The sequence below is a fragment of the Trifolium pratense genome, linkage group LG5 (genome assembly GCF_020283565.1).
Source record: "Trifolium pratense cultivar HEN17-A07 linkage group LG5, ARS_RC_1.1, whole genome shotgun sequence".
Taxonomy (NCBI): Eukaryota; Viridiplantae; Streptophyta; class Magnoliopsida; order Fabales; family Fabaceae; genus Trifolium; species Trifolium pratense.
Window position 1 is genome coordinate 3,025,943 of NC_060063.1, and position 13,574 is coordinate 3,039,516.

The 13,574-nt window shown below is 29.7% G+C and overlaps 3 protein-coding genes across 3 annotated transcripts; 1 reads left to right on the plus strand and 2 right to left on the minus strand.

Moving 5' to 3' along the window:
* The first annotated feature begins 568 nt into the window (after positions 1–568).
* On the plus strand, positions 569–3,391 carry LOC123885129 (protein OSB2, chloroplastic-like). The gene is made up of 8 exons (XM_045934383.1): positions 569–1,029; positions 1,133–1,223; positions 1,825–1,958; positions 2,075–2,147; positions 2,242–2,345; positions 2,428–2,575; positions 2,828–2,892; positions 2,998–3,391. Exons 1-8 carry the CDS (start codon positions 631–633, stop codon positions 3,145–3,147), a joined length of 1,164 nt encoding a protein of 387 aa, XP_045790339.1. The 5' UTR covers positions 569–630; the 3' UTR covers positions 3,148–3,391.
* Positions 3,392–3,474: 83 nt separating this feature from the next.
* On the minus strand, positions 3,475–5,539 carry LOC123885130 (phospholipase A2-alpha). The gene is made up of 4 exons (XM_045934384.1): positions 5,175–5,539; positions 5,057–5,099; positions 4,834–4,959; positions 3,475–3,813 (listed from the first exon to the last, which is right to left on the minus strand). The coding sequence occupies exons 1-4, from the start codon at positions 5,298–5,300 to the stop codon at positions 3,638–3,640; spliced, it is 471 nt and encodes a 156-aa protein (XP_045790340.1). The 5' UTR covers positions 5,301–5,539; the 3' UTR covers positions 3,475–3,637.
* Positions 5,540–7,444: 1,905 nt separating this feature from the next.
* On the minus strand, positions 7,445–11,357 carry LOC123885131 (probable cation transporter HKT6). Its single transcript, XM_045934385.1, has 3 exons — positions 10,038–11,357; positions 8,940–9,167; positions 7,445–7,817 (listed from the first exon to the last, which is right to left on the minus strand). The coding sequence occupies exons 1-3, from the start codon at positions 11,312–11,314 to the stop codon at positions 7,619–7,621; spliced, it is 1,704 nt and encodes a 567-aa protein (XP_045790341.1). The 5' UTR covers positions 11,315–11,357; the 3' UTR covers positions 7,445–7,618.
* Between the last annotated feature and the right edge of the window lie 2,217 nt (positions 11,358–13,574).

Sequence of the window (13,574 nt, forward strand, 5' to 3'; positions counted from 1 at the left end):
AAAAGAAACTCAGTAAAATTATGTTAGAGGTTTATAATTATATTGTATGGATAATATAGCAAATTGTAAGAGAAGAACATATTTTGAACTGATGAGTTCCGACGGCAATAGAGAGGTAGGGAGAAAATATTAGCGATTATATAAAACATGAGATAATCAGGAAACATGAAATAGAAACATGATGAAAGATGAAAGAAATAAAAAATAAAAAGAGAATCCATCAAAATCTCATGATATGAGGAAAGACTTTTTGTAGCTCAAAATTCACTAAAAAGTCCATCAAAATCCATTAAAATCCTATTTTTTAAACAATCCATCGAAATTAGAATACTTTTGAATACCACAAGACTTTTTGTAAGTTGTAAAGAGTCTTGATTGAATACCACTAAACTTTTTTAAAGTCTTTTAAAATCCTAATTGAATACTACTAGACTTTTTTAAAGTCTTTTAAAATCCTAATTGAATACCACATAATTTTGTCATCATAAAAAAGTATTTTAACATCCATTGAAATCCTAATTAAATACACCCCCTAATATTAATAAGTCCTCCATCGATGCAAAAAAAATATAAAAAAAAGAAAAGAAATAAGTCCTTCACTGAGAAAGGGTTTTGGAAAGGTTTTTGGAAATGAATTCTTTGCGGCGAGTCTGTTCTTCTTCATCCTTGTTACTCCGTCTCCGATGTAGTAATACTCACTATTCCACTACCACCACTCGCAAATCCAAATCCAAGTTTCCAAAACCAACCGAAGTCCCCTTTCAACCTAAACTCGCTAACTCTGTCAACCTAATCGGCACCGTCACCAAACCTATTCACTTCGATACTTCTCCCGACGGTAACCCTTTTGCCGCCACCGTCATCACTCGTCTTGATCAAGATCCTTCTTCTCTTTTGATTCCTCTTCTTTTTCAAGGTGATTTAGCTCATACTGCTAACTTTCATCTCAAACTTAATGATGTTGTTCATGTTGCTGGACAACTTAGTACTCATCGTCCCAAACATTCTAATCCTCAATATCAATTTCAGGTTTCTTTTCTCCTCTTTCACGCAATGTAATGTTTGTTTGTTTGTTTGTTTGTTTATTTATTTCTATTCTATGTTTGAAATTTTGATTTTGTTGTTTTATTAGGTTATGGTACGGAGTCTTAACTTTGTTCAAGATTATCCTCGTATCAAGAAGGATTCTTTAACTTCTAAGCAAAAAAATGGTTCTTTGTCTGGTAAGTACTTAATTAAGTGCTTGTAGGATAATCAGTTCATATACTACGGGCTTATGTATAGCCAATTTTAATGATAAAAGATAAAATAAAGTCAAACTGTTTCATAATATTAAGATATTTTGGAGAGTTTATCGAAATAAGCTGAAAACAACTAATCGACATATGTAAGCTATTTCCATAAGCTCTCTCAAACAGTTTCACAGGTGCTTATGCCACTAGATGAACTCAAATAAGTCAATCCAAATAGACCCTAACTATGATTTCTCTAGGTTTATAAATCCACATTGAATAAACATAGGGATGCAGTAAAATCTCAAAAAATGTGAATCCAAACATCCTGTAATTGTAAATAAACGGGGTGTATGTTTGGTTTCATGGCGGAGAATCCAGAGATTTTTTTATAAAAGTACATATTTTGGTTTCAAAAAACGTGAATCCAAACATCCTGTAATTATATTATACAAGATAAGGATGTGAAGTACAGCTACTATGTTAAACATGGCAAATGTTAATGAAAGTGAAAATTTGGTAACAGTGTGTTGCTTTAGCTCTGCTATAATCTCTGATAAGTTTTTGGTAATATTTATATATATCTTATTAGAAAATGAGGATGACGAAATCAATCCATCGAAGAAGGATATCCATTCTGAGGAAACTGCGGAACTTGTCGTAAAGCCATCCTGGAAGGATATCATTAATAAACCCAGTGAATGGCAGGATGACCATTCAACAAAGGTTTGTGAATTTTCTCCACTTTTTGATTCGTATCCTTTGTTTTGCCCTTCTTTTATCTGGCTATAATAACACATCCTTTGTACTTGTTTTCTGAAATTTTGTGAATCTAAATGTAGGAGAGTCCAAAAAGTGCAGCTTTTGAAAGCAAGACGGATGGTGAATTAAAACCTGAACTGAAACAATCGATAAGTATGTCTCTTGATTCTCTTCTATTTTATAGTAAAATTTTCTCTTTGGGTAGTTTGAACGATCCACAATATTTCCATTTTGATTTATTTTACAGCCAATGAAAAGAAATACCAAAACTCTTATTCAGATTCTTTGAGTGACCTTCTAAATGATCCAAAGCAGTGGTGGGATTTCCGTGAGAGCAAACGCAGTGGATTGGTAATGATTGATGACTTTTGGTATATTTTTCTCTTAGATTAATATATTTGGGGGATTTTTTATATTTGTATCTACTTAGTAGGTGAAACCAAAGTACCCTGACTTCAAGCGCAAGGATGGAAGTTCTTCCATCTGGATTGACAGGGCTCCACAGTGGGTTTTATCTAAACTGAAAGAACTGGAATTTGATGCTGCTGTTGTTAAATCCAAACAAGGAAAGGAAAGCAAAGGTCTGTGTGAATAATTTCCTTTATTACAGACTTTTCTATGCATCATAAATGTGATTTGTGATATAGTTGGCACTGAGATATTTTCAGTGGTTTCTTATAGTAGCTTGTAGATGCTCTCCATTTTCATGTTTGATCAATGTCTCGTGTTTTGTTTGCACTCTGCAACTCATGATTCTTCATGTCCTTTTTTCCATTTATTGTCACTTCCTATCTGTTTTATAACCATATTAAGTTTCTCAACTTGGTTTATAGGTGATGAGTCCTGGAATGATTTGCTGCAAAATCCAACTAAATGGTGGGATAATAGATTAGACAAGGTAACATCATTGTCTGATTTGTCTCTGTTTTTAAATCGGTACAAGTTTATTTCATGCTTATTAGATTTGTTTTATTGATGTAATGTTTCGTTTTAATCATATCAGAGGAATGAAAGAGCTCCCGATTTCAAGCACAAAGATACTGGTGCAGGGCTGTGGCTTAAAGGTTCACCAAGTTGGGTGTTGCCAAAATTACCACCCTTGAAGCTTAAACAACATAGCGCAGAACCTAGCTGGAAACAAACACCGGTTTGATGAGTATTAGAAAAAGAAGCAGAAGCTGAAGTCAATTACTAAGTTGAATATATCATTTTGCCTGTTCTCTCTGTTTCACCTCCATGTAATTAATTAATGCCTTCTTATATAGGTCTGATATGCATAATCATAGCAACTCAGCATTTGACCTATTTTTGTCAAGACAGTTATTTTAGCTAATTATTGTGCACATACGGTTTTCCTCACAATTTTCTGAGCATTATTCTACTTAACAGTTATTTTATCTTCAATTATCACTATGTTGGACACACACAAAACCATAATTTGTTGATATTGCAGAGTTTTGAACCTTCATATTCAATTCGATTTTCCTTTTCAAGACTTGTCCAACCTTACTTTCATTTGTTGACAGTTCATACAGATGAAAAAATATCCATTTTAGAATTAAAGGGTTTTACAAAAACCGTGAGAAGAATATTATTTTTCATGTCTTAGTTAAGACTTGATTAGAATTCGAGGTTACTACTGATTAGGGCTTATGTAAAACTCTTCCAGCCAGCAACGCAGCTTCCATGACTACCTTGATAACTTCAATAACATCATCAGCTTGGCATGTGTTTCCCTTGAATGTAGGAGCCTTTGTGTTGCTAAATTTATCCATGCAGTCGATGAATGTTTGGCTGCACTGTTGGCTTAAGTAGTCATCTGCATCAGAAGTTAATTGTAAGTAAGTACCGACACATACACGGACAACTAATACAACATTGACACATCAATGTTGGTAATAATTTGAGAAAATAGAATAATTAAATGTAACTATTATATCATGCTAAATATTGTGTTGGCGTCCAACGCCAACATGTGTTGAAAACCGAACACAGTGCGATGCTACTTAGATGTTTATAGCAGTTACTAAGATCCACCCACATAACTCTATAACCTTGACAAAGCATGGAAATTTGTTTTTGTTTTTTTATTATTGTTTTGAAAATTATCAAAAATAATAGTTTTGAGTCTTCCATAAAATAGTAGTAAATGATATTAGTTTGGTAACACTACTGATATTTAGTCCTCTTAAGCGTATACGTTTGAGCAAAAGGAAAAGGGTCATGAATAAGAAAATATCCAGAAATGAAGTAATTAGGTGAAGGGTCATGATTAGTCCTTATTTATTATATATGTGTACATAAGCTTCATAACAAGCACAAGGCCAACTGATATACTGATTAAAAGTAATTTTATTAGGTAAAAAATCCTTATCACCTACCTACCATCTTTATTTAAATTAATAGTGTGTTTGAGTAAAAAGGATTCTGAGTAAAAAATTCAGGGTTTGCTTCATACAAAGACTTGTAGCTCACAAATACTAAGTACCAAATTGAAGGTCTACTTTCTAAAGGGACCTAGTGATTACTGGAAAATCCAAATTACATTACTACTATATGTCCTACTTTATGAACTATTTTTTAGAATTTAGTTAAGCTCAAATTCAAATTCTAAGATGTTTTTTGACGCAATCTATAACTTATCGGATCACTTGTTATCAGATCACCGACATATTTTCTGTAACGAGCAAATTTCACTATCCATATAGCTTTTAGGCATAAACCTAATTCTAAGAGTAATCAATTATATAGTGTTAGATTCTACTGATACTAATAATGGAAAATCAAATTTGGAACTAAGTTATTAATTAAGAAGATATGTTGTATAAAGAGAACTCACTATTTTTGACTGTGACACATTGGTCATGTTTCATACAACAAGCATCAAGGCCATCACAAGGTTTTTCACCAGGGCATCCACTATACAAAAGTCCACAATACTTTCCATATCTCAACAATGGAGGCACTGTTAAATCCAATGATCTTAATTATCAATCAAACAAAATATATATATATATATATATATATATATATATATAAATAATAAATATGAAGATATGTACCTGAGCAGAAACTTGACTCACATTGTCTGCTACAATCTTTGCTCTACAGAAAAATTAATAAATAAATAAAAATAATTAAGAAAGTAGTGATTACACTTACATAAATTAAGATACATACAACAGAAACAGCTACTCCTGTAGTTTCAGCTCCTATGTTGAGGGCATAAACAGAAGTGGTTAACAAGTTGAAACCAAAGGTGAAACATAAGAGAACAAAATACTTAATTGACTGTGTTAGAACCATGTTTATGTTTGTGTTTGGAAAGACAAGAAAAACTAAAAAGTGAGATTAATTAGTTGAAGTTTCTGATTTTTTTTTTGAAAAAGTTGAAGTTTCTGATTTATAGGAAGAGAACGCAAATGAATGAAAGGGATTTGATTTGTGATTTGATTTGAGAATTTGAGAACAAAAGTGTTGAACACAGACAGAGGAAGAAAGCTTTGGTGTGGTGGCAGGTGGTTTGTTTTGTAGTGTCTCGTGACTGTTTTGTTCTCATTATATTACTTTATCTTATTCTTTATGCTAAGTTCTTTCACTTAATTAGCTACATTACAATTTTAATACACTGTTAATATCTAATAATGTTGTTTTTTTGACTCTTTATTGTTGTGTAATAATGTTGTTCAACAAGATATTTTTCTGAAACCAGCTCTAAGATGAAATAGCGCAAGTCTCTTATACCTTAATCAAAGTTCTGAATTTGATTTTTGACTTGGACATGCACATGCATTATAAATCTTAGGGAAAATTTGTCATCCATTTAGATCCCACAAGATCCGAGAGATTTGTTTGTGTGAAAAAGATATCTAGATTATGCCAAAAAAATATTTATATGAAACCAAATATGTATCATTATTTATTATCAAATAATTTTTATATCAACAATAGTGGAGTCTATTTTCATTGTGTCTCAACTCGTGAACTACTTATGGATGGTGTATACTGTCCTTTTATGGCAAGTTGCTCAATTGGGCAGCATTTCAGAATGGATTGAGTTGTAAAAAAAAAGGTTCCAAAATAATTGATATTTTTGCTTCAGTTCAATTAAGGATAAATAAGAAATTGGGATGAACTAGCCTATTAGACTGAGATTTTTGAAAAAATAATATTAGTAGAAGTTTTATCAATTATCATTTAATTTAAAAATGATTAATAAAATTATATTTAAATATGTAACCTTGCTATATATATATATATATATATATATATATATATAAAATTTGAAAGTTTATACAATACTAGAATTAATTTTGTTGAACTAAAATAATAAAACTTGGTTTCAATTGATATTTAGCATTAATGTAAAAAAAGTTTACGCATGTATATAATCATATCTTATCAAATTTCTATCTAGTATAAGGACTAAAAATTTCTTATTTTTACAACATCCACTACCTAACAGAACGACTAAAAATGAAAACTTAAAAAGGGTGTGAGCGCCAAAAGAAATTTCTATGTATGAATATGGATCTGTTTGTTTGAGCTTTAAAAAAATGATTTTTTTTTTGAATTTTTGAAAATAGATTTTCTAAAACTGTTTTTCAAAATATTACAAGTTTTTTTATATTTGTTTTTTCTAAATTGAAACACTAATTTTGACATCATATAACATAAAGCCACATTATTGAAGATTAAAACATAGTCAAAATCACAATTTTTTTAAAGAGTTATATTTCAAAAATGATTTTTATGAAAATCTATTTGAAATAGCTTCATCCATGTATGTTAAAATCTTTTGAGTCCCTAATATTAAAATCCGTAGAAAAAACACGTCAACTTACATGGATGAATTCCTAAAAAAAATACAAAGACTAAAAGCAAAAACACCTCAACTTACATGAATCATAATATCATTTAAACCAAAAATCTATAACAAACAGACCCTATGATGTGTGGATTGGGCCTTAGGGGCATATTTTTCCGTGCTTCTTGACAATTTGATATAATATTTTTATAATTCAATTATTTAGTACTCTTCATTTTTTTTTATATTTGATAATTTCATTAAAAAAACAGTTACCTTTTTTTTTTAAATATCCCATTCTTAATGTATTATAATTTTATTTTCAAAATATATAAGATAAAATTCATATTTCACTGAATGAAATTTTTAAAGTTTTTTACTTATTTAAAAGGGGTTAGGTAAATCTAAAATATGAACCTAGCTAGTATGTAAGGTGATGGTCATTATTTTTATAACACTGATTTTGCTATGTAATAATAGACATTGGACATATAATGTCTGTGCAAGATCTAGACTAAAATGAAATCTATAGTTATCCTTTCTAAGATCTGATGTGGACTACTAATTTTTTGTGATTGATCATAATTTGTTTTTTACGCAATTTTTTTCTTTCAAAGATGCATGCATAAGGACAAGTTACCTACCTAAACATATATATTTAGCACATTCTTAAAATCTCAATTCAATCATATACACTCAAATCGCTTACATTAATGGAATTGTAACGAGCCTTCCACATAATTTTCCCTTGTTATCTTAAGACAATATTGTACAAATGTGTGAAATAGAAGATGTGTATATAATGAATCAATAATATTCAGAGAAGTTTCCATGGCTTCCCTCCATCCATATTGAATTTTTTTAGCCTTCCATACAACATAACAAGTATAAGAATAATTTTACCCTCATCACTCCATTTTCCAACAAATCCAAACCACTTGTTTTCACAATTTGCCTCTGGATGCAATTGTCTTTCACAACTGTATCCTGTACTAAATCCTACGCTCCCATACGCACTGTTCATATTCCAAAAGACACATATACATGGGTTAATTATATTATATTATATTATATTATAATAAATAAACAACTTGAGCATAGTATCCCACATAAACATTATGAATATTCATGTTGAAATTATTTGTGCTTATTCAAAATAAAATTAATTATATAATGAGATTGTACAATTATTAGCTAGGTCGTCCTCTAAAAATAAAATCATTTGATTACTTTGTGTTAACCTTAATTTTATTTTTCCAAAAGTAATTTTATTTTGATAATAGTTTTCTTAAAAAAATTAAGAAGTTCTACGTCAAATGAAACTTATACCGACAACCAATTATATATTAGATTGTTTGTTAACATTACAAAAAAAAAATAAAAAATTGTATTTTTCCTTGTCTCTTTTTTCTTCTATTCGGACAAAGCGACAATTACCGCCTCAATTCACACATATGACCCTGTGTTATAAAAATGAAAAATTTTGGGAAAAAAATACTCTACCAAGATTTTTACCAATTCTCTACTTAAGTAGCGGACAGATTCTTCTACTTAAATAGCGGACGTTATAAACATGTGAAATTTGAGAAGAAAAAAACAACGTCTAACATAAAAATTTCTCATTATAATCCGCTACTTAAATAGCGGATGTTATAAAAATGAGATTTTTGAGAGAAAAACACCCTCCTACGTAGAATCCGTTACTTAAATAACAGACTGAGTATTTTGGTAATTTTGTAGGGCGCGCCCAGAATTGACAAAATCATGATGTGTTGTATTATTGGATTATAATGTTAGTTAACACCGTATCATCATGTTCGAGACGTGACCAAGTAAAATGCATCTGCTACTGCCACGAGGAAGACTTGTGGAATTAATGATGTTTTTATTTGAAGTGCAACAAGTAACATGATAAACTCAATAAAATACAACATTATTGAGCCACCTTTTTTAGATTAAAATTGGAGTGTAACTACATTATCTAAGTTACTAATTATATTTAATTATTTTTGTCAATATTTAATGAATTATTATAAATAATATTCAACCTTTAATATTATAATGTTGGAGTTAGAAGAAAGGGTGATGACCAAACAATTGAAAGAAATGGGAAAGGTTGGAATTAATAGAAATCTAACCTGATAACTTCAACAACAATATTGAGAACATTGAAATTGAGAGGATCTTCCTTCAATTTTTTCCTCTCGGTTATGCACACTAGTATTATGAATATGACTAAATAGGAGAGTTGAGATAATATCAAATTCTCTGTCACTTTTCCTCTTCTCTTTTTCATCCTCTTATTGCTTTTTGAATTTTTCATATCATCTTTTATGGGGAGGAATGATGTGTAAGGAGGAAGGTACCTGTACATCATGTGTACAGAAATTAGTAACAAATTTTTAATAAGCGTAAGAAAGTGAGTACTAAAATTCAAATTTGTGTCTCAATTAATATATCAAATATATCTATGATATTTTATTATCTAAGCATGTACTACTTACTTAACTCGTATTATTTATTACTCCTAACATTCAACAAGTCAATATTATTTGAGTAATGTTATTGGAATAATTAGATTGTAATTTGGTTGGAGTACTATTCTTATTTCTTAGTACTTCCTTGAACCAATTTATTTAATTTGCTTAAAAGTATATTTTCTAGGAATAATAGTACATTAAGTAGCAATGATTGGGTTATAAAATACTAGAAAGAATAGACAGGATAAATCAACTATTTTTTTTAATAAAATCAGAGAAAACCATTTGTCAAAAAAAAAAAAAAAATTAGAGAAAACCTAGGAATAATAAGAAGTCAAATTATGCATAATAATTGTAATTGAAAAATGGAAATGATAAGGAGAGTGACAGCATTATATATCATGGGACTAAATGATCAAACCTAAGAATGAAATAAGTGAAATCGACATTATTATATTATATGTAACCTACTGCTAGCAAACTGCAATAATGCATTTTTTAAAAATAAATGTTGGAACATGCATTTTTAAAGGGCATAAAGTGCATGTATGAAAAATTAGTGTCTAATATCATTAGTCTAAGAATAAATAATTGTTGTCCCGTGGAGCTGGTAGGACATTGCATTATATATGCAGGGGTAGGAGTTCAAACCCCAATCATTCCACTTATCCCCCTTAAGGGAGGAATTTCTAGCCGCTAAATTACCTGACAAAAAAATAATAATAATTGAGGCAGGGGAAATAGAGAGAAACTAACATCATGAGCACAAACAATACCAACATGGCTTGTGATAGAATTGAGATATCCACAATACTTTCTCCTGTATGTCTTGAATTCACACTTTGAAACAACACACCAATCAATTTCTCATAATTATTCAAACCCTTCAAACCTTCTGAATCCCAATCCATTACACAAAACAATGTAACTTGTACCACAATCAACCCAAAAACAGTAGCCACAAGAAAAACAGAATGCTTCCCCTTTAACAAATGTTTGTAACCAACCTCTTCTGTATGTTTCAAAAGATAATTACACTCTTTTTTCTTGTAAAATTTTCCCAATACCCATATACAAAATCTTAAACATGCAGGGTACAATGTGTTCCCAAGAAGTACTTGTGGGATAAGCATAAGTAAAAGACCTGAATTTTGTCTAAAAACAACCATGTTTTCATTTGTTGGAACAAAACCACAATTTGCAAAAGTTGATACTATTGTGAAAATAGAGAATGTGGTTATGTTTAGACCCTTGTTTTTTAATACTTGTTTGGCACTAGGAATCATTTCAAGGTATAGAGTAACCCCAAATACACCTGTAATATGGAGAATTACAATGTAACCAAGAACTACATAACCCAAATATTTCATAGACAAGTACCTTAAATTTTCATTTGTTGTACTCAATGATTCATGTGAAATATTGTGCAAAGATTGGTGTGATTTATTGTGCAAAGACTCATGTGATTTATTATGTGAAGATTCGTGTGATATGCTATGTAAAGATTCGTGCGATTTATTGTGTACCTCGTTTGTGACCATTTCAAGTTCAAGATGAATTTGATCAACAATGAAAGGGTTTAGAGAAGCAAGACGTGCGTGAGAAGAAGCGATTTTATCAAGATCAGTTTTGAGTCTTGATCTAATGAAATGAAGTCCTACCATTGATGTGAAAATTTCACTACCTATGAACATTAAGATGGTAATGATGATTAGTTGAGGATTAGAAAAAGTTTCCATTTCAACTGTGGACATGCTTGAAACTGTTGTGGCTGAAATGGATGTGAAGAACAAATCTAAGTTTTTAGGTTTTGTTTGATTTAAAGGCTTTATAACTTTGAGAAATCCAAAACCCAAAATGGAAATAGAAATGAAATATACAATTTGAATCCATAATGGATTTGCTCTTAGGAGAATGAAACGACAAAAACATGCTGCTAAGAAAAAAATTGATTTGATAAGATAAGTAAGTTTTTGGCATGATGTGTTACAAAGGTGTTGCAACTTTTTTCCAAAACAATAGAAAATATTCATCTCTGTTTTTGTCTTTACTAATTTACAAGTGAATATTTTTGTTTTTTGCAATGAATTCCAATGCAAAAGAAGGTATTTAAAGAAATGTTTGTATGCTGCTAAGGTTACAAGTCATGTGGCTATTGGCTATAAGGTGGCTTTATTTAAATGTCTTTTATTTTTCTAAGTAATTTTTAAATCGTTTATAAGTTGATTGAAAGAGAGAATCAAATAATACTTTCTCTGTCTCCTATTAAAAATAGGTATATTTTCAATGCAAAATAATGTTATGATTAAAATATTCTTGGATTATTATAAAAAAGAAAAATATTCTTGGACTTTTTTTTTGTGCATTTCTTAATTTATTGTTAATTAATTTATGTTAAAGTACAAAAGTAAGTATTGTTTTTATCGTCTCCACAGAAACTGGTGCGATATCGATGTCATTCAACAATTAATATAATTTTAAGTAAGGTGATATGCAAAGTTTGTTAATGAAAGCTTGTGAAAACATGAAAGTGGTAACGATGATTAAGTTGACAGAGAGATTAGATTGATGAGATTAGATTTCAATCACTCATTTATACATATTCCCTTAATCTCAGTTACACAGGTTCTAGCCATTTATCAATATTATCACGTATTTACTCATTGTACGTTTTCGTTCCCAGATAACGCCGAGAAATCTATTGTACCTATCAAACCCCGATCCATCTCGGTTGCTTAATCAATACAATAGCATTAAGATCAAATACTCTCTATTTGGGGTGCAGGAAACAATATTCCTAGGGCCTACTGCTTACAACTTTTTGATGGGTAGTTTAACTGGTTAAGCTAGTTGAGCTAATGGTTAAGGAGTTGGAGGTTCAAGATTCATGTTCTGGCAATGAGAAAAACTAACGTAACATTGTAATATACTAACGACTAATAATCAATTGAATATTAATCAATAAATTGAGTGTGACTCAACCATTAAAAAAATATAGAGTAAATGATGAATACTTAAACATGATGAGAATAAGCCATTAGATTTGATTTAGTAGTGAGAGGTTTGGATAATATAGTATACACGAAGTTCTGGATTCGATCATCTATTACAACATAAATAAAAATAAAATGATGAGAGTTAACTTGTGCTTCAATGTCACGTGCTAAGGATTCCATAGTGATTATGTGTTGAAAAAACTAATTTTTAACTTTTTAATAAATATAATGCATAATTTCTAGTACAAGATTTCTATATCTTAGTATATAAACAAGTTTTCTAAAGGTAATTAAATGTTACTAATATTTTTCTTAGAATTTTCGGCATGTAAAAATTTAGTTGGACATCATTATCTTTTTGGCAAAATTTAGTGTCGCTCTGGTTCTTTAGAGTTTAGGTACATATTGGTATTCTCTTGACAAATATTGTATATTTTTATGTGAATTTATTTAAAATAAAGAAATATTTAGAATTTTTTTTTGTTAATTCTCTGATTCTTAGGAGAAAGGGGTTTCAATAATCTCTGTTAGAAATACTATAAAACCATTGTTGTGGCTCTATCCTAACAACTTAAGTTTTTGAGATAATTGGTTATTTAACATGGCGTGTTAATTTAATATAAAATCATTGATATGACTATATCCTAACAGCTTAAACTTTTGGGATAATCGGTCATTTGACAATCGCGAATTCGGTCGCGAATTAAATAAAATTTAACAAAATAAAATTATTATTTAAAATAAATTTTTATTTAGAATGATTTTTATTTACAAGCACCAATTATTTTTTGGCACAATACTTAACCAAATTTTAAAGTACCTAAAAATTACTAAATTTTTATAATTAGAATAGAATCAACCCCGCGTAGAGACCGTGTCCAATTATTGATTATAATATTAATCATGCACTGACTTAAATTAAGAATAAAATAATTCAGAAGACTTACTATATACTGACCTAGTATTTGTACCCAAAAAATATACTGACCTAGTGCCAAGATACATATACTTTGGCAGGTGGGTTTAGTTTGAGAGAAGGAAAAAAAAAGAAAGAAAAATATGGAAATTAATGAATGAATTTTAGCCTAAATTTATTTACATTGGTTTTCGTATTTTTCTTTCTTTTTTATTTTTTTCTCTCAAACGAAACACATGTTTTTTTGGTAAAAGTAACAAATAGATAACACGTCTTGAGAACTACTTGTTCCTTTTTATTTTAATAGGCAACTTATGTAGAAAATAATCATATTCAGTTACGTCGGAATTACTTATAGATGTTTTTTTCGGTGCAAATTAA

Bases quoted from the DNA above. Each gene is read 5' to 3' on its own strand.
- LOC123885129 (XM_045934383.1), top strand. From the start codon at position 631: ATGAATTCTTTGCGGCGAGTCTGTTCTTCTTCATCCTTGTTACTCCGT. The intron at 2,148-2,241 runs GTATGTCTCTTG...TTTATTTTACAG, and splicing joins TGAACTGAAACAATCGATAA to CCAATGAAAAGAAATACCAA. The intron at 2,576-2,827 runs GTCTGTGTGAAT...CTTGGTTTATAG, and splicing joins ACAAGGAAAGGAAAGCAAAG to GTGATGAGTCCTGGAATGAT.
- LOC123885130 (XM_045934384.1), bottom strand. From the start codon at position 5,300: ATGGTTCTAACACAGTCAATTAAGTATTTTGTTCTCTTATGTTTCACC. The intron at 5,100-5,174 runs GTATGTATCTTA...ATTTTTCTGTAG, and splicing joins CAGGAGTAGCTGTTTCTGTT to AGCAAAGATTGTAGCAGACA. The intron at 3,814-4,833 runs GTGAGTTCTCTT...CTTCTGATGCAG, and splicing joins ATGTGTCACAGTCAAAAATA to ATGACTACTTAAGCCAACAG.
- LOC123885131 (XM_045934385.1), bottom strand. From the start codon at position 11,314: ATGAATATTTTCTATTGTTTTGGAAAAAAGTTGCAACACCTTTGTAAC. The intron at 9,168-10,037 runs GTTAGTTTCTCT...CATGATGTACAG, and splicing joins GTATTGTTTGTGCTCATGAT to GTACCTTCCTCCTTACACAT. The intron at 7,818-8,939 runs GTTAGATTTCTA...GAATATGAACAG, and splicing joins ATTGTTGTTGAAGTTATCAG to TGCGTATGGGAGCGTAGGAT.